The sequence below is a fragment of the Falco biarmicus genome, chromosome 2 (genome assembly GCF_023638135.1).
Source record: "Falco biarmicus isolate bFalBia1 chromosome 2, bFalBia1.pri, whole genome shotgun sequence".
In the NCBI taxonomy this organism is placed as follows: Eukaryota; Metazoa; Chordata; class Aves; order Falconiformes; family Falconidae; genus Falco; species Falco biarmicus.
The window spans coordinates 121,155,582-121,174,824 of record NC_079289.1 but is presented as its reverse complement, the minus strand read 5'-3'; the positions used below and the strand labels follow the sequence as shown (position 1 = coordinate 121,174,824).

The 19,243-nt window shown below is 39.6% G+C and overlaps 1 protein-coding gene across 2 annotated transcripts; it reads left to right on the top strand.

Annotated features, from left to right (window-relative positions):
- The first annotated feature begins 3 nt into the window (after positions 1-3).
- On the top strand, positions 4-19,243 carry CEP97 (centrosomal protein 97). 2 transcript variants are annotated; one of them, XM_056328339.1, is made up of 11 exons: positions 4-284; positions 3,414-3,556; positions 4,881-5,039; positions 5,443-5,544; positions 6,094-6,207; positions 7,044-7,210; positions 8,072-8,236; positions 9,970-10,103; positions 10,620-11,373; positions 12,401-12,476; positions 13,213-19,243. In XM_056328339.1, the coding sequence occupies exons 1-11, from the start codon at positions 230-232 to the stop codon at positions 13,927-13,929; spliced, it is 2,586 nt and encodes an 861-aa protein (XP_056184314.1). In that variant the 5' UTR covers positions 4-229; the 3' UTR covers positions 13,930-19,243. The 2 variants fall into 2 exon arrangements, with proteins under 2 accessions (XP_056184314.1, XP_056184315.1); XM_056328340.1 differs by lacking the exon at positions 4-284 and adding an exon at positions 536-667.

The following is a 19,243-nucleotide window of genomic DNA, read 5'->3' as shown; positions in this document are numbered from 1 at the left end:
ACGGGAGGGCAGCGCCTCCCGGCTGCGAGGCGGCCGCGCTGAGGCTGCGGGGCGTTCTGCGCTCCGTTAACATCCCGCCGGGCGCTCCGCTGCTCCGTTAACGTCCCGCCGGGCGGTCCCGTGCGCGGGACGCCCCGTCCTGCCGGGAGTAAGAGACGCCGGTTTCCCGTTGCGGAGCAAGGCAGCCAGCTGGCGTCTGGCGCTTAGTTGCCTGGTGGCGTTGACAAGCATGGCGGCGACGGGGGGCGCGGTGAGGACTGAGGCAGTCTCGCCGGCTGGAGGGGGTAAGAGCGGCGCCGAGGGCTGGGGCGCGGGCGCCGGGGGCTGGCCGGGCGTGTGTTTGGGTGCCCGTTGTGTGGTGCCGAGGTGGGGGCGCAGCGCTCCGTGGGAGCTGTAGTGCCGGCAGGGCCGGGCACTCGGCGCGCCTCAGCGGCCGGACTACGAGTCCCGAAAGCCATTGCGGGCCGCTCGGCCCGGCGGGGGAGCGCTCGGCCGTTTCCTCAGGCGCTGCTCCGTGCTTACGGTGCGGCCCCCGCGCCCGTGCAGCCCGCCTGAGGAGCGGGGCTCGCCGCCCAGCAGCGTTTTGGCTCCGGGTACGGCCGGGGGGGCTGCCCGCCCTGCTGAGGGCTGGGCCCCTGAGGAGGGGCCTGCCGCAGCTCTGTGGAAGGTAAGCCAGGAGCTCAAAGAAGACTCCCTCTTTGTACAGCGGAGGGTGGAGGGGTCTTGGGAGGCAGCCCCTCCTCGGGGGCAGCTGCTTCCTTCCCGTCCCCGTCTGAAGGGACGGTGCGTGGCGATAACGCGGGTCTGCCTTTGAAGGCTCAGGTCCCAGCCACTGAGCAGCGGCCTGAGCAAAAATTGTGACGTGCTGAAGTGTGTTAAGGGATGTAGCTGCCAAATGAGTAACAAGCAGTTCTGAAATTTTCACTGGGTATTGAGAGCCTGCTAGGAAAATCTCATTCCCGAAGTATTATAACAGTCTTTATAGTGTGAAATCTCCCTACTTTTCCCAAGAGAGTTCACTCTATATACTGAATAGTCATGCTTAAGCAAGCAAACTAAAGGACCCTCAGCTTGTCACGATGAGGACAGACGTCCTTGAAATAGGAACCTTTGCTTCTCTGAATCTTAAAGCTGCCCATGAAGGATAAAGGATACCCCTGGGCAACTGAGATAGCTAAGATGCTGGCACTCATCTAAGACCTTTATGAATCTGTCCCGTTGTCTGCTATAACTATAGCAAGACTGATGCCAGGGAAGCCTGGATCAGTAGAGAAGCAGGTGGATGATAACACTGTAGAAGTACAGTTTCTTTGCAAATGGTAGTGTGTGTGTGTTAAGTAGCAATTAGTCAATCATGTTGTACCTGAATACTTGAAAGGTATAAGAACCATGTGTAAAACCATGTTCCAGGTGCCAGTTTGAATGGGACAGTCTTGCGTGGATAAAAGGTAATTACTCTTGTAATTCTGTATGGTGGGTTCTAGCCTCTCTCCTCAGTCAGCATGGGTCAGTTGTGAAATTTCATAACAAGCTCTTGGACAAATGGGCAGATGCAGAATTTCTCGGTTTAGTTTAAGTGACTGACTGGTTGCAGAGGTGGCTATTTAAGTGAGAAACACACAGAACCTTTTCCCTGAACATGCAAAGACAGGACTGGCTCTGCATTTCTGCTCTTCAGAGCTCTTTGAGTGGCTGTGGATTTGAGAAGCAATGAAAATGTGATAAATGTCATCAGGGATGCTTCTTAGATAAGCATATTCTCTAGCTGACAAAGTGGTACACCAAAAATGTTTGCCTCCATCGTTAGTGTAACTAAACCCTAGAAGCCGTAAGAACGTTAATATGCAGGGCACATTAGGGTAAGGACAGTATCCTGGAACATGCTGGGTAAGAACACTGTTCTGGAACATGCTGCCGAAAAAGGCAGTGTTTTTTACTGAGCAGATAGTAAGAGAAGAGCAAGCACTAGAATGGTGTATGTATTTCAAACACACAGCAGAAGCTTAATGTATGAAAATTATTATTAGCAGGTGTCACGTGGGTACCCAGTGAGTCAAGATCCCTGTAAATAGTAAATGTTTTCCTTTTTACTTTATATAGTAACAGTTTTTGCATGGAACATTTTAATTGTGTGTTAAATGATGTGCTAGCCTGTTTACAGTTTGCTCCTGCCCAAATGTCACCAGTACTGTGGTATGGCTCTGTGAATGGGTTCTCTGTTCTGATTTTTCACTCAGTAGTTTGCTGGAATATGGGACATCTAGCCTATCGATACAGTTTGGGAACACAAGCACCAAAATCCCAAGGCAAGATTCACTCAAGGATTTGGCCAGTGAAGTCCTGGAGTGGAATCCTAGGCTCTGAATTGGACACATTCCTGACCCAATAATTAAAGACAGTTAAATACTTAAGATTATGTTTTGCAGCAGCCAAACTACTAAAAGGGAGCATGTCTTTAAATATGATAGGAAGTTTTAAAGGGAGGGTTCAATCTTGAGTTTGTTTTGTCTCTGAAGTTCAAGCATCCAGTGTCTGACAACAGAGAGATGTCAGTTTTGGTTTCATAGGCAGAAGCCTCTGCTTTGTGTTTGTACGTGGAGTGCACTTTAAAAAAAAAAAAAGCGTAGGCTAATAGTATTTTTCCTTTGAAATACAGAGAGGGGGAAAAGAGAAAACTGCAGGGTTTTATTCAGTGGTCTAGGTTTTTGAGGACTTGTTCATGATAGGAATGTTTATTTTTCTCTGGCTGAGGACTGTCACATAGGCATTTCATGTTTAGGAGTTAAGTGCCCTAATTTTCAAATATTTTAGCAGGGTGTTTGGAACTCTACAGGAAGATGAAGTTTGTATCTTTCTCAGGTTTCCCATGTTCTGGTTGACAAAAGGAGAGATACTGCTTACCCTTTTTCCATACTCCTTTTAACAATTTTTTTGAGTGACAGGTATGGTTGCTGGTGGGCTAGGCAAGCAGGATTTTAGACTGAGTACCTACACACAGCTGTCAAGCTGCTCAAAACTCAGTTTTTAAAGAATTTAAAAATTTAGGTTGTTTTGAAATTTGGAATTTTGAGGATCACAGCTTTAAACTTAACGACTGAAATTTTGCTCCACTTCTCACTTCAGAGGATCTGTTACTGACTTTCCCAGAATTCTACCAGAATCCTTTGTTGGAATGGGGCCTGGAATGCATATATTCCAGTAACTGGATCAGTTACTCAAAGGTGTTTGATCTGAAATAATTTGCTTCAGTTTTACATGACAAAGAAAGTTGATTTGTATTTGCAAACTGGCTGCCTGCATTATAAAAATCTGTTTTATCTTGCTTTGCTCTTTAAGTACATGTTATCATATGTAAAGTGTTTACCTTGGGGCTTTATCTTCTTTTTTTTCTCCATTTTCCTTTTCTTTTTAAGGTTTGGTGGTCAACTGGTCAGGTCAAGGATTGCAAAAACTGGGTCCAACCTTACCCTGTGATGCTGAAACTCACACTCTGATTCTGGACAAAAACCAGATAATTAAATTGGAAAATTTGGAGAAATGCAAGAATCTGATACAGGTCAGTGTTACTTGACTTGAATTTGCAATGAAATAATGGTGCTATGATGTTGATTAAAATACTTCTGCTTTAAGGCCATATTATGTCACTGAAGTAAGTTAACAGTTACTGTCTTAGGAAAATAAATGATGGCTAACCAAAATAGAAAGCGTTGTTTTCAGCATAGCTCTACAGTTGATAGTGGGGAAGGCTGTTTTACTAGTTACCTAGGCAACTAAAAAGGAACCAAATAAATCCCAGTGGCGGGTGGGGTGTCATAAGAAGACTTAGAAAAGTTGCTGATAACCCTAATTTTGATACTACTTAGTTTTTGATTACTTAAGCTTTGTAACATTAAAAATAATACTGTTCTATCTTTCTACTGTGTAATTGTAAACACGCAGACACTCATACAGGACTCTTCTCACCATTTGGGTTTCAGAACTCTCCACAAATGAAGAGGATTAGTAGTCTCAATTTACAAGAAGAGAAAACTCCTATGCAGATTAGGTTAAAATAGAAATAGCAAATAAAAAAATGTGAAGTGGGAGGGATCTGTGTAGTCTTGTTAACTTATCTGTTCATGTAGGCTCTGATGTTGTAGTGTTTATCCTTAGTTTTAATACTAGCAGCCATCCGTTTAGGTTCATGAGGATATTGGTGCTAAGTGTTAAATATGTGCACAGTGCTTGCAAAAATCAGAGTAGACATCCCTCCTGGGCAAAGCTGTACAAGTCGATGTTAATTGTCGCTGAGAGTGCCTCCAGATAGACTTGAAGTCACATGATAGTTTTTAGGCACAAGCTAAACTGAGATAGGAGAGGTGAGGTTTGTTGCTACAACAAACCTTCACCAGTCTGCCACCTTGGTGATCATGTTGTTATTGTGGATGTCTAATCGTGATTTATCCTTTTAAAAGTTTGTGATTTATGGTCCTGTTTAGCACAGGACCCTTTTTGAGATTCATGTGAAATATGTTTTGTCCTCTGCCATATTGACAGTAATTTTTACACCAGGAATGGTGCAACAATTTGCACAATGATTTGGCAATTCTGATTTGAAAATTTTTTTCATGTGACTCAATTCTTTATTCATTGTGCTTTATTTAGCTGTGCCTAGGAGGATTTCCTCTTAAGCTTGCAGAGTGAGTTGTGAAGAGTACTTTCTTTGATCAAGAATTTATTTCCTGGCTCTTGCAGTTTTTTGGGTCAGTGTTGAAAATGGAACATGTAGATTGACGAAGTTCCCTTTGGATTAGATTCCTAACCACTAAAAATAACAATCTATTCTGTCTGTGCAGTTTAATAGTTAAAACTGTTTCTTATATTTGTGTGTCAATCTGCAGCTCTCTGTAGCCAACAATCGTTTGGTGCGAATGATGGGTGTAGCAAAACTGACAAAGCTCCGGGTGCTAAACTTGCCTCATAACAGTATTGGGTATGTGGAAGGGCTGAAGGATTTAGTGCACCTGGAATGGCTGAACTTGGCAGGAAATAACCTTAAGGTAAAGTATTTAGTCTTTTGCATTTTCCAGAATCTAGCATTGTAGACATTTGGAAAACGCTGCAAAGAAATCTGAGTATGTTTCTGGTTTTGTTTGGAGCAAACGTTGAAGTTTTGTGTGTACTTGTTTATGAAATAGAAGAGGGCAACTTATGCCACAAGAATTGTCTAGGAAAAAAATAAAAGGTTTGATATTGAAATCTAATGAGAATTGGGAAATAATCCCCCAAACAGGAAACTAATTATCATCTTTAAAATGAAACTGTAGAAACGTGTTTAGTTTTGGGTTACTTCGCCGGTGTTTTAGCTTTCAAAATAATTTTTAATTATTGGTACCTGGTTTTATTAATGACTGAAAAAGACTAAAAAAAAAGTTGTTGTAATTGACTTCTTTATTTTTGTAGGCCATTGAACAAATTAATTCCTGTCTATCTCTTCAGCATCTTGATTTGTCAGACAATAACATAGCTCAATTAAGCGATCTCTCCAAGCTTACATTGCTGAAGGTAGGTAGATGCTATTTTAACTCTATTGTTACATTCTTTGCGTAAATAAATTTGCTTTGAAAGTTGCTGCCTTTTCAAGTGTTGGTTATTCAAACACTACCTCTTAAAGCATTTTAATTAATCACTGTAATTTCTAGAGGCAAGCATGCAGGAATTCTTTCCCTTGTCTTCAAGTTGCAGGAACCGACGTAGTGATTTTTTCTATAACCACATTAATGATTTTGAGAAAGGTGGCATGGTGAGATCTTGTTCATAGTGCTCTGTTCTCTTCTGTCATGAATCAAGACAAAACATAGCATTAACTCTTTCTTTCATGTTCTTTCAGCATGAACATGGTAGAGAAAAAATGCTTCCAAATACATTTTTTGTAGTTGTGACTATACTTCTGTATTTTAAAAGGACAAGATTTTGCTCTAAAGTACAAGAATTACTTTTTCCTTGATGGAATAAATAGAAGTAATTTTGGTGATACTAGAAAGCCTTAATTGAACACAAAATATGGGGGTTTTGATCAAACATACATTTAATCACTGTATTTTTATTTTATAGACTCTGTTGTTACATGGAAATATTATAACTTCACTTCGCACTGCCCCTGTTTGCCTACCTCAGAATCTGACTGTTTTTTCTTTGGCAGAAAATGAAATCAGAGACTTAAATGAGGTAAGATGTTGTCTTTAGATAGACTGGAAGCAGGTGGTTGGATAATTCTTTTGAGGCTGTAACTGAAAATAGGCTCTCGTCTTTGAAATGACCCATGTTGATAGAAGTAACTTTTAATAGTTTATATGTAATAACTATACCTGCATTAGCTGCACAAGCAGGGATTACTTTTTCAAATTTACCCTGGAAAGAAACTTTGCCTTTTTTATTTTGATTTTACGTTATTCAAGGATATCAGAAGTATACTTTAAGGACTAAATTCATAGAGTTTTTCTTCATTGTCTGCAGGTTGAAAGCTGAGCTGGTTAACTGCTGCAGAGGGGTTTTGCAGCTGCTGTGTTTTAGAACGAAGGTTTGAGTTGCTCTTGTTGCAACTAAACATTTTTTGGGCTATGTCTTGTTTTATCTATTTCTCAAACACTATGTAAGGGAAACATATTCTGCCTGTGATCTCACATGAATAATACGTTTCTCTTTGAAACAGGACTGTTTCTCCAGTTTTTTGGCTTGCCATTTTTTTGTCAAAACCTCAATGCCTGTTGTAGTGAACTGGAATCACAGAAATACTATACCTTTCTATACATAAAGCCCCATTCCCAGATTTTAAGAGAAGTTAATGCTTTCTAAGGGCTAAGTACTTACAGGAAAATTAATGGGAAAATGGCAGTAGTTGACAGAAAGTTATTTGAAGGTGTTCATAAAGCAAATGTGACTTTCAGTGTATTTGTAGTTATGTTTTGCATAAGATGTCTGGCTGCAACTAGGAGAAATGTGATACATTCTGTAAGCATCTAATGGGTTCTGTTCAGTTAACAAATACATCTTGTTTTCTCAAGGTTTCCTTCCTGACTTCTTTTCATCAATTGGAACAGTTGTCAATTATGAACAATCCCTGTGTGATGGCCACGCCTTCTATCCCTGGGTTTGACTACAGGCCATATGTCGTCAGCTGGTGTCTGAACCTTAAAGTTCTTGATGGATATGTGATTTCTCAGAAGGAAAGGTGACATAATAGTATTAAATCTCTAAAATTATTAAACAAAATTTTGTCTAAGCTGAAATTGCACTTTTATGTAATAAAAAAATGGAAAAGTGCTAATGATCCGAAATTCTGTCTTGCTAATGGCTATATGAGATGCAGACCAATTAACATTGTTGCTTTTGCTGTATTTTTCATGTTACACTGAAATTACTATGTAAGATCACAAGTTTAAGTAGAAGTATAATGTTAAGCTTTTGTTTTATTACTCAACTCACAGTAGCACTTTTACAAAGCAAACCGGGTAGCAATTTATCAGCAGTCTGTTACCCTTTCTGAGCTTACAGCCTCTCTGACTTTGCAGAATGAGGCAGCAGATACTAAAGCTGTTATCTTGGAAGCTCAAACATGCAAATCAGGCCCTTTATAAAAGGGCACTTGCATTTCTGTATTAACTATTATTATATATAGATAATATATCAGACTGAAGAGCATTATATTTAAAATCAGATTTCAATTGTTGAATACTTTTGAGCAAGGTCTGCTCTCTATGCCTATTCTGCGTGTTTGTGACCTTTTCTGTGAAAGCTTTGCTGATAAATTCATTGACACAAATGTGTTTTCAGTGCTCCAAGACTACACACAGATAAAGCAGAGAATGCGGTTTCAGTCGGAGATTTGTTTCATCAATGCTTATGTGAAGGGATATTTTATTCATTATTCTGGTAATGAAATTCCCAGTTCCTCTGGGTACTGCACACGTTGCAAGGTTTGATTAGATTTGTGGACGAGCTCCTAGATACTCACTAGAGGGACAGTAATCAAAAGAGGGTTGGGGGTTTTATGCCATGTGTTAATAGTGACCATTTTCCCCTTTCCTAATAGTCTGAAAGCAGAATGGCTCTACAGTCAAGGTAAAGGAAGATCCTATCGACCCGGGCAGCATGTTCAGCTGGTCCAGTACTTGGCTACTGTCTGTCCTCTTATATCTACATATGGTCTTCAGACTGAAGAGGATGCCAAACTGGAAAAAATACTGAGTAAGCAAAGGTGAGAACTTCTTGTTTCTCTGTTGTTAGAGAATGTAATTGAGAATATAATTATGTGTCTTATTATTTGTTAGATATAATAAGATTTCCTTTTAAGTATTTGAAAGCAACAGTGAGGGCTGGAGATGGGAAGAGTAATGGAGGTACCAGATGTGCCCTAGAGGGGAATAAGAGCAGCAGCAGCAGGAGTGTTTTCTTGCTTGCTAGGCCATCTAGGGGCAAATTCTCTATATTTTTCAATCTGTGCTCTGTAGGACACTGAAGGTGATTGGTGTTTGGAACTGGGATTAAAATAAATACCTACTGAATTTTTTTTGCCACAGAGAAAGTGGGGAAAATCTAAAAAAGGAGCTTAGATTAACTTTAGTCTTCCCTGATAATTAGAACAACTGTGGTACACTGGTGCATTAGCCACTTTTTTGTTCTTGGTGCGTTCTTTCTTGGCTTTAAAATTAAGGTCGTCTTTTGAGGGACACTGTTCCCAGTGATGCACTTGGCAATCTCTGTATCTGGTGCCTCGGGTCTGCCAGCAGAGGCGTCTGGAGAGCCTGCTGGTTCTGCCAGCCATGGCTGCTTTGCTAAGGTCTATGCGGATGGATAAGGACAGTTACAGTGGTGCTCATTCCTCACATGAAAAGGTGAACTAATTGGGATTAAAAGCCAGAAAGCATAGCAACACAGGTGTCCCTGTTCCCCAGGACCTATTGACAAACATTTTCTGCAGAAAGATCAGAGCAGAAGACTCTGCTCAAAAGAACACTCTATGTAGTTGGCATAGTGTGGGTAGAAAGCTGAGCAGCAGAAGTGTTGTGGTAAGCAGAAGGGCGGCATCTCATTCAAAAGGGCTGGAAAATGTGGAGCACCTGGAAGGAGCTACTGCTTTCTTTGTCAGTGTAGACTGAGCTCCAGGAGGAAATTCTAGAAATATTGAGGCCATTTCAGAGGAAAAGGTGCAGTAAAAGCATATTGACGTTGGAATTTCCAGCTGAGTGTTCTGACGTTCATATGTTTCTGGGGAAAAATCAGGAAGTTGGTTTGTGAAATATAACTTTTGAGAAATAAAAAAAAAAACCCTCACCAAAAACCAACCTTCCAAAATCCCCCCCATAAATAAAAATGCTCATATATATGTGTGCACACGTATATGTTTTATAAGGCAGTTTGACTTTCTGACCTCTACCTCATGATCTTTTTAGTTTAGCAGGGCTGAAACAACCTGTGTGTTCTCAGTTTGTAACAGATGATTTTATTTGTTGATTTGTGTCAGGATTTTGTCCCTTTAACAGGGACATCCTTTCCTTGATTCAGTCATTTTGAAATGTAACAGACATCCCTGCATTCCCCAAACTCTTCTACACATACAAGCATAATATATGCTGCAGTAAACACTTAAAATAGCTGCATATCACCCTTGTGTGTAAAAATACTTCATGGTTTTCGGTCTGTAGTCAGAACTGCATGTTGGTTTTCTTCTTTTTTTTTTTTTTTTTTTTGGATACATGTAATGAAGAAAAAGGGGCAGGCGGAAGGGGAACAGGAGCAGTCTCTGCAATCCCCTACTTTGTGAGTAGTCCTGTTAGTATCTTGTAGGTGTAGGGATCTGCATAACTAGCTTCTAGTTTAGAATGATTTGATCACTTGTTTCCTTTAAAGTAGTCGATAGTTTCTTTTAGATGTCTTCTCTACCAAAAAAGTTTAAAAGAAATACAAAATCTGTTGGAACTGTGTGTTTAGGCTCCACCAGAGGCAGCTGATGCATCAAAACCAAAATGAAGGACCACCTACATCTTCTACTCCCAACAAAACGCTGCCAGTTACTTATGAACACAGCAGTCCAGCCCAGCCACCACAGATAGTTCTTGAAAGTGGTAAGAAGCTAATCTGCACCTGTGATTTAACCTGTAGAAATATTTTTTTTTTTTTAATGTAGATAACTTTGTGGAGAGAATTTCAGCACAGAGCCCTCTTCTTATCTTGTCCTATTGATTCTTCTTTTTTAGATTTTCAACTGAAGTTAATTTCTAAAAATACATTCCATGCTTATTCATGTCTTGAAGTGCTAGTAAGATTGTTAGGTGCAAAACACAATCCACTAAATTAAGGAGTTATTACTTTGACTGTTGCATCTGATAGAAGTGTAACTTCTCCAGGGGGAGGCAGTTTGTGCCATTTGCTGTACCCAGTGTTTGCAAAGTTTGTGGTTGTTACTCTCATAAATAGTTATTGTCCTTACTGTTACATAGAATGAATGCTTATTACTAGCATTTCAGTTAGAATCTGGGTGTGTAAGATGATTTATTTAAACCAAATTTGGAATCCCTATGAATTAAGATATGTTATTGAAATGCTATGACACTCTTGAACATGGCTTTCTGCCTATCTAGAACCTATCATCCAGAAGAATTCTTGGGTTGGACCAAGTGCAAATGATGATCATTCCTATGCAGTAAAGAACACCTTTCTTCTTGAAAGAAGTTTTCACAAGGAGCTATACCTTGAAGATGTACAGACAGATGAAGACAAACTGAACAGTAGCCTTTTGTCCTCAGAGTCTACTTTCATGCCAGTTGCTTCAGGATTGTCTCCTGTGTCTCCTACTTCAGACCTGGAGGTACACGGAATCAATTTGGGCCTAGATGATGATGATGATACAGTGATTGAATATGTGAGAGATGTTAATAGCGGGGAGAAAGCTAACAAGCAAGAAGCCTCGTGTGTTACAAGAGAGCACTTGAACAGAGCAGTGGGAAGTGTGGAAACCCAAGAGAATATAAAAGAGAGTATACTGTTGCCTTCTGATCTAGTAACAGCCAGCCTGACTGCTAATACTAGCAGCTGTTCAGCATCCTCTGAAGACCAGGTTCTGCATAGTAACCCCAGCACCTCAGTAGGTGCTGAATCAGAAGTTGCAACTCCCTGTCCTGACCAGATGACTGGAGAAAGTTCTGATTCATTAGGTGTTATCGATCGAGGTGCAGCTGATCTGCAAAGAATGGCTAAAGCAGCTACCAAGCTTCAAGCCTGCTGGAGAGGATTTTACACGAGGAACTACCATCCCCGAGCCAAGGAAGTGCGGTATGAAATTCGACTAAACAGAATGCAGGAGCACATCATTTGCTTAACTGATGAAATAGAAAAGTAAGTTGAGGTCATACTGTGTATTTTTGAATATAACCGTCATTCCAGGATCAGAATAGATACAGAAGGGTCTTGATATAACTACTCACAGTATAACCTAGCATCAGTAACAGAAAACTGTGATTACAGTAGAGGATTGCTTCTTGTAAGATAAGCACAGTTACACACATAATCTCATACTCTCAAAGTGCCTTCTGTGAGTGGGCTGGGTTAGAATACATTTTTCTGTTTCTCTGTTAGCAGGACTTGCATGTTTCACTGCATAACCAAAATAGAAGTTGCTAAGTGTGACGTTTTTTTCACTTGTCTCCTAGCAATTATAGAGTCTGTAAGTGAAGTGTCCATATTGAGAGTCATTCCACTGTTATTGGTGAAAAGAAAAATTCTCCCTGCCTTGAATGATACAATTTCAAAATGTGTTTCTGTGCCTGGTTCTAGTTTTGGGTATTTTATCCTATGAATCCATGTTTGGGGGAGAACATTATCAAAGTTCCTCAGTTTGTACGATATAAATTGCAGGTTTAGTTATCTTTCTGGGTTGACCTGGGAACTGGAAGTCTTGACAGGCTCTTTTTCTTTACTATCACAAGCAACAAAAGTTCTGTGAATCAACCTGAGCCCTCAGCAGACCTCTAGAAACTCCGAATGCTTACATATCATGCCTATATCCAAGTGATGTCAGCTGGAAAGAGCATGATTTGAAATGAAGAAACACTATTTTGGGGTTGTTCTTTTGTGCATGAAGAAATGAAGAGCTCAGCTTCAGTTTACAAAAGGGCACTTAAAGTATTGGCAAGTTAAGAAACATGCTGCAGCAAAAGGAAGCAGAATCTTGATGTAATTCTGAAAAAGAAACTCAAGTCAGCAGATGGATATTGATGGCAAATGAGACTGCAGTGATGTCAGGCTCTGTTGTGTCTTTCAAGAGCACTGTTACATAAGTAGGCATTTTTATGTACTCTCATCGATCTTGTTATCCAAATGTTGCTTATTTAAGCTGCATAAATTTGGGTATTTGTTCTTGCAGACTAAGAAAAGAAAGAGAGGAAGATAAGATTCAGAGGCTTGTACAGGAGGAAGCTGTCAGATTTCTTTGGAACCAGGTAAATAGTGTTACCTCTCTTTATTTTTCTGCTTATGTATGAATTTGAAGGCCATTACTTCGTACTGTAGATCCTGAAGAGATAGTCGATGTGGTTCACTTTTTCCAATGATGACTTGGGTGGTTTATTACAATCTCATTTCTGTGGTGTTTGCTATACTGGTATTCTGGGGGAAAATAACATTCAGAAGTGTTAGTGTAAGAACACTGGTTTTGTTACACAAGGCTGAATTGTAGTCTAGTGTGAGAAGGAGGATAAAATACGAAGGAAGCTAAATAAAACTAGCAGAAGTGTGAAGAATGATGTAACTGCTAGAAGCCCTGGGTGAATGAAATGGTGTTAAGCTATGATGCTTGTAAGCAACTGATTTCTAAAGTAGAAAAGTTGTACTAATGAATCTTCTATTAAGCTGTTCTTCCACAAATAAGACTCTCTTCTCAAGCATGAGTATTTCATAAAGGTTCCCCATCCTTCGTTTTTAAAAGACGATTCCTTTTTCTTCAGGTATTTGATCTGGGAGGCTTGTGTGCTCTGTCAGGGTTGGGCATCTAGGTTTAAAAGCAGTTATTTAACAGTGGGAAGAACGTATTTCCCTAAAGGTATAGTGAACCTTTTGTTAGTTCACTCAGTCTTAAATTTTATACTAGAGCTTTGTTGCTAATTGCAAGAAACACCCTAGAAATCAAAGCACGTTCTTAGTTGCATTTCATAATGAAATTCTGTCTATACTTTACAGGTTAAATCCCTTCAACAATGGCAGCTTTCAGTGACACAAAATTCAGGTGCCATATGGCAACCTGGGATCCCTTCAGCCAACGCTTCCTATCCATCTGAACCATCTATTCGATCACCCACACTTGAACATGAAACCCCACCAGATGTTAGTTCTGCCTGGTTAGTTCCAGCTAGTGATGTTCTTCAGGAAAACTCTTTGTTGCCATTCCCAGATTCTGGTTTTCATTCTTCTGTGGCTGATCAGGCTCATGCCAGCGAGTTGTGTAGCTCTGAAAAGAGTTTAAGGGAAGGAACTGAGAGCTCTCTTTCAGTGGAAACAGTCAAACAATGTGGCAATTCTGTGTCAGCATTTTCCTCGGATGTAGAGGATGTCCATGGGGAATGTGGGCACAGTGAAGAGAGCTCTAGTAATGAGCAGGACAACAAGCTAATACAACAGTATTTGAAATCTGTTCAGCAGCTGGAAGAGGCTGATGAAGGGACAAATTGCAATGATGCAACAGAGGGTAACTGGCCACAAATTGCTGTTTCAGCAGATAACCAAGATACTTCATCAGACAGTGTCTCTGTAGGTCTTCCTCAAGATACATCTTCCCCTGCCCGAGGTGAAATCAGTCAGACACCAGAAAGCTGCAAACTGAATTCGGGGTTAGTAGAAGGGAAGCAAACGGACTGTGATTCTTCGTTTCAGATGCTGCATGTTGGGATAGCTGTGTAGTAGGCTCAGTTCCATGAAAACCTAGGGATTCCACTTCACTCTCCTTTCTCCTTCCCATTTGCACAAAACTTATTTTTCATGTGTGCTGTTTCAGATTTTGACTCATGTTACCAATTTATGTTTAAATTAGTATTTTATGGATGTTGCTGAGGACTGACGCTAACTACGCTAAACTGAAATCAGCAAAGTCCTTAGTGACAGTCGTTATGCACTTTATTTTCAAACATAAAACTGATACCCTAATAACTGGCTTCCATTAAATTAAGTCTGAAGATTGGGGGTGTTTGGGATGGTGGTGGTGTTTGCTGAATTCACTTTGGTGAATGTGTTAGCAAGTCTTTAAATTTTTTTCTACAAAGTGGAATGGTGTCCCTCCTTTACAAAGAGAAAGAAACAACATGGGAAGAGATGGAGTCAGCGTAGGCTGTGTTGTTTACGGATACAGCCTGATGAGAAACATGAAAGCAGTTGCCTTTCAGACTTCTTTTGACTTTAACAAGAGTAGTTTGGTCAGTGTTTCAAAGATGCGTTCCATGAAACCAGTGTCCAAGTCAATGACTTTTTTTGTCATTTACTCAAAGCTGCTGGCTAGGAATTTGGTCACTTACACACTGCAACAAGGACTTACAGGAGTGGGACTTTAGGGAGCTTCAGGCAACCTTTGACTTTTGTTTGCCCTGAGGTTGGATGTCCCTGCTTTCTCAGGTAAGACTCAAAGTGGAACCAGTAGCAAACTTTACTAAATAAGAATTTCAAAAGGGCGTGTGATCTGGAACACAGTTTCAAAGACTGCACTGCTGGGTTACAGCAGCAAATTTGTGACACATGTTTTGCCTCCACAAGGATGTTATTGTCACTGTGGGGCATTAGCGTGTTTGATGGATCACAACTACTATCTACAGGTATAGATATTAAAAGTAAATGCCACGACTTGAAACTATTTCTTGACATCTCTGTTGCTTTGGGTTTTTTGTGTTTTCTCTGTATGTCCGGTATTTGATATTCTAATTGGACATGGATAAAAAGCTCTGTTTCTCCCCTGTTGGCAAATGGGCTAAGTTACCTAGGCTGTGCTTTCCACTTGAACACCGGGCAAACAGCAGGGTTTGTATCTTGCCTAGCCATTGCTATGTTGGGGGTTTTTAATAGAAAAAGTTCAGATATCTTAGTGTGCCACAAAAGCAGCAAGGGAAATCTAATTTGCCATGCAATCTGTGATGGACACTAGTAGAATAAAAGTTGATGTTGTGACTTCTAGGGGTCAGTTCAGTTTGCTAATGCTGCATTTTGCAATGTGTACTGGAAGGCCAGTGTTTCAGTAGTTTGCTAACACTAGCTTCTCAAAATGTAAAGACACATGCATATTATAATTCTCTGAATCCACGTGTTAACTTCTGGTGCTATAGTGTCATTAAAATCAACTAGTGCTGTTTTGAAGTGACTCTTATGGCCATGTTATCATGCAAAATAGTTTTTGTAAAAGCTTTGCTGCTTGTCTACTTATGTTCTTAGGTGAAATTTACTACTACTCAGGAGGTTGACACAGGGCGAATATCCATCTGAGGCCTCAAAATAGCCTTTATTTAGAACATCAATGGTGCATTGGACTTGTACCAGCCATCTGCGCAGTGGTGTAGTTCACCTTGGAAGAATAAAGCTTGCCTCTGCATAGAGTGGCCATCATCACTTTTTCCCTATCCTGCAAAAAAGAAGTTCTGGGGCACTTTTGAAAAAGAACTGTCAAAGCCCAACAACTAAGGTCATAGATTCTTAATGTGCTCTTTCTAACTCAGTCTAGTTACCACACACTTGTAACATAACCCTGTTCGTAACTGAATGTTAGAGCATGCGTATGCTTGGGTATTGAAAGTGGTACAGGTGCATTAATCTATCACCACATTTAATTAACAATGTGTAGTCTAAATGATCATACCCTTGTCCTCTGAAGGTTCTCAGCTTGGATTTAAGGCCACCAGGCTTGGAGATCTCTGCAGTTTGTAGGATTTGGCTCCTTGACTGTCAATCTGTTACCAAAAAAAAAAATATCTTGTGTAAACCTTTAAAGAGGCTTTCTTTGGATTTTGAGAGAGAAGTTATTTATGTCCAATGGTTATTGGACTTCTACACTCTGGAGGTAGTGGTTAGGTGTAATAATAAGTTCTCTTTCGTGGCAGAGTGCTGTACTAGCATGTGACATGTACTAGACCACGGAATAAAAATGTTTCACTTCCTGAAGACACTGAGGGACCATATGTATTTTGCTACTTTGTATTATTGTCACTTTTGTTGCAGAATAGAAAGAGAAGAAACAACCGATTTTGGAGATGCCAAGGGGGAAAACTTTGTGAAACGTAGTTTTTCATGGAAGCCCTAGATGTTCCTTGACATTTCCTCTGTTACTAGAGCTTGCAAATACAAACACAGGATGACTTTTTTAACTAATATCTAGGTCAACTGTTAGCTTTTTTTGATTTGTAACCTGTATATCCAAAAGTGATTTTATGAAGGTACAGTGAGGTGTGTACCAACATACAAATCAGCTTTGTCTTGCTCTTTTGGGGAAGCTGTGAAATAGGAAAGCTTTTTTTTCTTTTTTCTGATGTTCTGAAAAGTATCTTGCATGTGTAGAAGGCGAGTTGCCTAAATATAGTGAAATCACAAAGAATGAAGACGTTTTGGATAAGTTTTTACATTTACAGGGTTAAATGTAATTAGTTTGTATATACACAAAATATTTTCATCCTGACCATTAAAATACATACAGGGATAGTGTGAAAAATAAGGAGTCAAATGGGATGTGTACTTTAAAAAATGGCTTTTTTTCAGTGTGTTTTAAGCTCTCAAAAGAATTGTGATATGAAAATACCATAATTTAACATAGGGCTTAACATTTGCTCTTTGTCTGTGTGAGTTTTCTTAATCTAGTTATGTAATATTCTTTTACCTGGATAGGAATGCACTGCTTCCTTTCGAGGTGTTGGACATTTCATAAAGGAATCAGAAGGCCTAATATAAGAAAATCTACATCTGAAATTTTTCTGTATTAATATTGTATGTCTTTCAGCATTTTCATTTCACAAGGCTTCTTATTAAACAGAAGAATGTACTTGTAGAAGGAAAGCTTGTCTGTTGTACTTTGTGCTGGACTGATGCTCCAGTGCTGATGGAAGAGATTACTCATGGTTGTTTGTCAGGCAATGTTGTCAGTTCTGCTGTGAGTACAGTTCAAGTGCTGCTTTGATCTGCTTCAGAAAAATCAGCTAAATGTAGCTCAGATGAACTATCTGAACTGTGGCACACTAGTTTTGCCCAGATGAGGTGGTTGGCACGTGCATACCTGTTTCAGCTAGTCTATGGCAGAAATTACTCTTTTTGCCTGCTTTTCTGAAGCTAGGGATGAGGAGGAAGGTGGAAATGCATATAGATGTGTTTTTCAGGTTTAATCTGTAACCATAAGGCCAGCTCTCATATAGTTGCTCTTTCACTTTTCTCCTAATTATTTTCATAGTTTACACATTTCAATCTTCCACCATGTAATCAAGAATGCATTTTTCTCTACTGCAGATAATATTTGATAGATGCTGTTCCAGGTGGTATTTGGAAAGGTAGAAGAATATCATGAAAGCAGGCCTGTTCACATTTTATATTTAAGGTTTTTTTGAGGTACTTGGATTGTAGTGATTCCTCTGTTAGATAACTTCTTTACAAAAGAAAAACACAAAGCAGTGCCTCATTAGTGACAGTAAGTAAATTTCTGTTTCTGCCTCTTCCATGAACTGACCTTAATGTTCACAACTCTTGTTTTTAGTACCTAAAATCTGTCACTTAAATGAATGGGATATTTAGTTGCTGAATGAATGTAGCAGCTGTAATGTTTGTTGGTTTGGGGGGTTTTGGTGGTGGTGGTTTTTTTGAGTTTTTTGTTTGCTTGTTTGTTTATTTTTGTAGTGACTACTCCTCTGTGGTGCTACCTGTGGCAAGGATGGAAATTTTTAAAAGGTACTGAACAACAGCCTAACTCTGCTTTCATATCCGTAAAAGAAGCAGGGTCATGCTTGAGTCTTTGTGAACTGGCTGTCTAAATTGGGATTTTTATCTTATTTACATCTCCAGAAGTGTTCTTATACCACAAAGCAAGAAGGCATTAGAACTGCAAACTTCATTTTGTTGCTTCCAAAACACAAATATCTTACAGCAGATACTTGAGAAAGTCCTCCTTAAACTCTCAGAAGCCTAGAGTTTGTTTATAGTTCAGTTCCTTAAACAACCATAGATCTACTATTTGCATGCAGTAATTTAAATAATGCACTTAGCAGCCAGACTGTATATAATAAGTTTGGGTTTTTTTTTCTGAGTAATGTTTGTATGTCACTGAGCCTGCAGATTGTTCCTGTTTTTTATGAATTTGTATATATTGTCCTGAAGAACACTAACCTTAATTTCTACTTGTAGCAGGCTCTTTGAAGAACAAAAATGGAAGATACATTCCTTTGACTGCTTGGTACTTTTTTAGGAGATTTGGAGTTACAGTGTGTCTCACGCAGATACACCTTTTCCTGAGAGAATAGAATTGTAGCATTTAGCAGAGATTAATATTAAATGTGAAAACTGGCCAGTTCCCCAGCTTTTAGCTAGTGGAGAAGATGCTTCCCCCCGCCTCCACCTTGTATTAACTTTTTTTTTTTCCCCTTGAGGACTGTGCCACCCAAATAAGTAAGGATCATGTATTCATGAAGTCTTTCAAAAAGTCTTTTTTTATAGTTACAGGGGTTTCCCCCAGTTTGGCTTTCTAGGGCAAGTTACTGAAAAACACTTGCTTTCTATATGCCTGCCAAAAAGTTGGGACTTTCTATTTTTAAGTGCTTTCTTTATGTCGTTAATGGAAAAAGCACAGGATCCTTTACGTGCAAAAGCATAAAACAGTATTTGTCAGGAAAGGTGCTTTACATCTTGGAAAGTGCCACACCAAATTTTATTGTATGAGAGCTTTCAATAAGGAACTTCTTTTCTGGCTTCATTACATTTATAAGTATATGGGCCAAATTCACTTGTAGCGTAATTCCACTAAACTAAGTTTTGTTGAGCCTTTCACAGTAGTATTCTACCTCTAAACCAGAATCTGAAAAAAAACCCAATTAGGCATTGAATTTGTCTTTCTGCTTCTCACTATTTTCTGTGAAGAATGGTGGGTGGTTAAATTGGTACAGTTCATGTATTTTCTAGAAGTGTTTACATTTCTGGATTTGTTTCTTAAATATTTTGTTTGTACCTGAGTTTTGAATTCTGAATAAATGATTTGTACGTTTATTGAAAA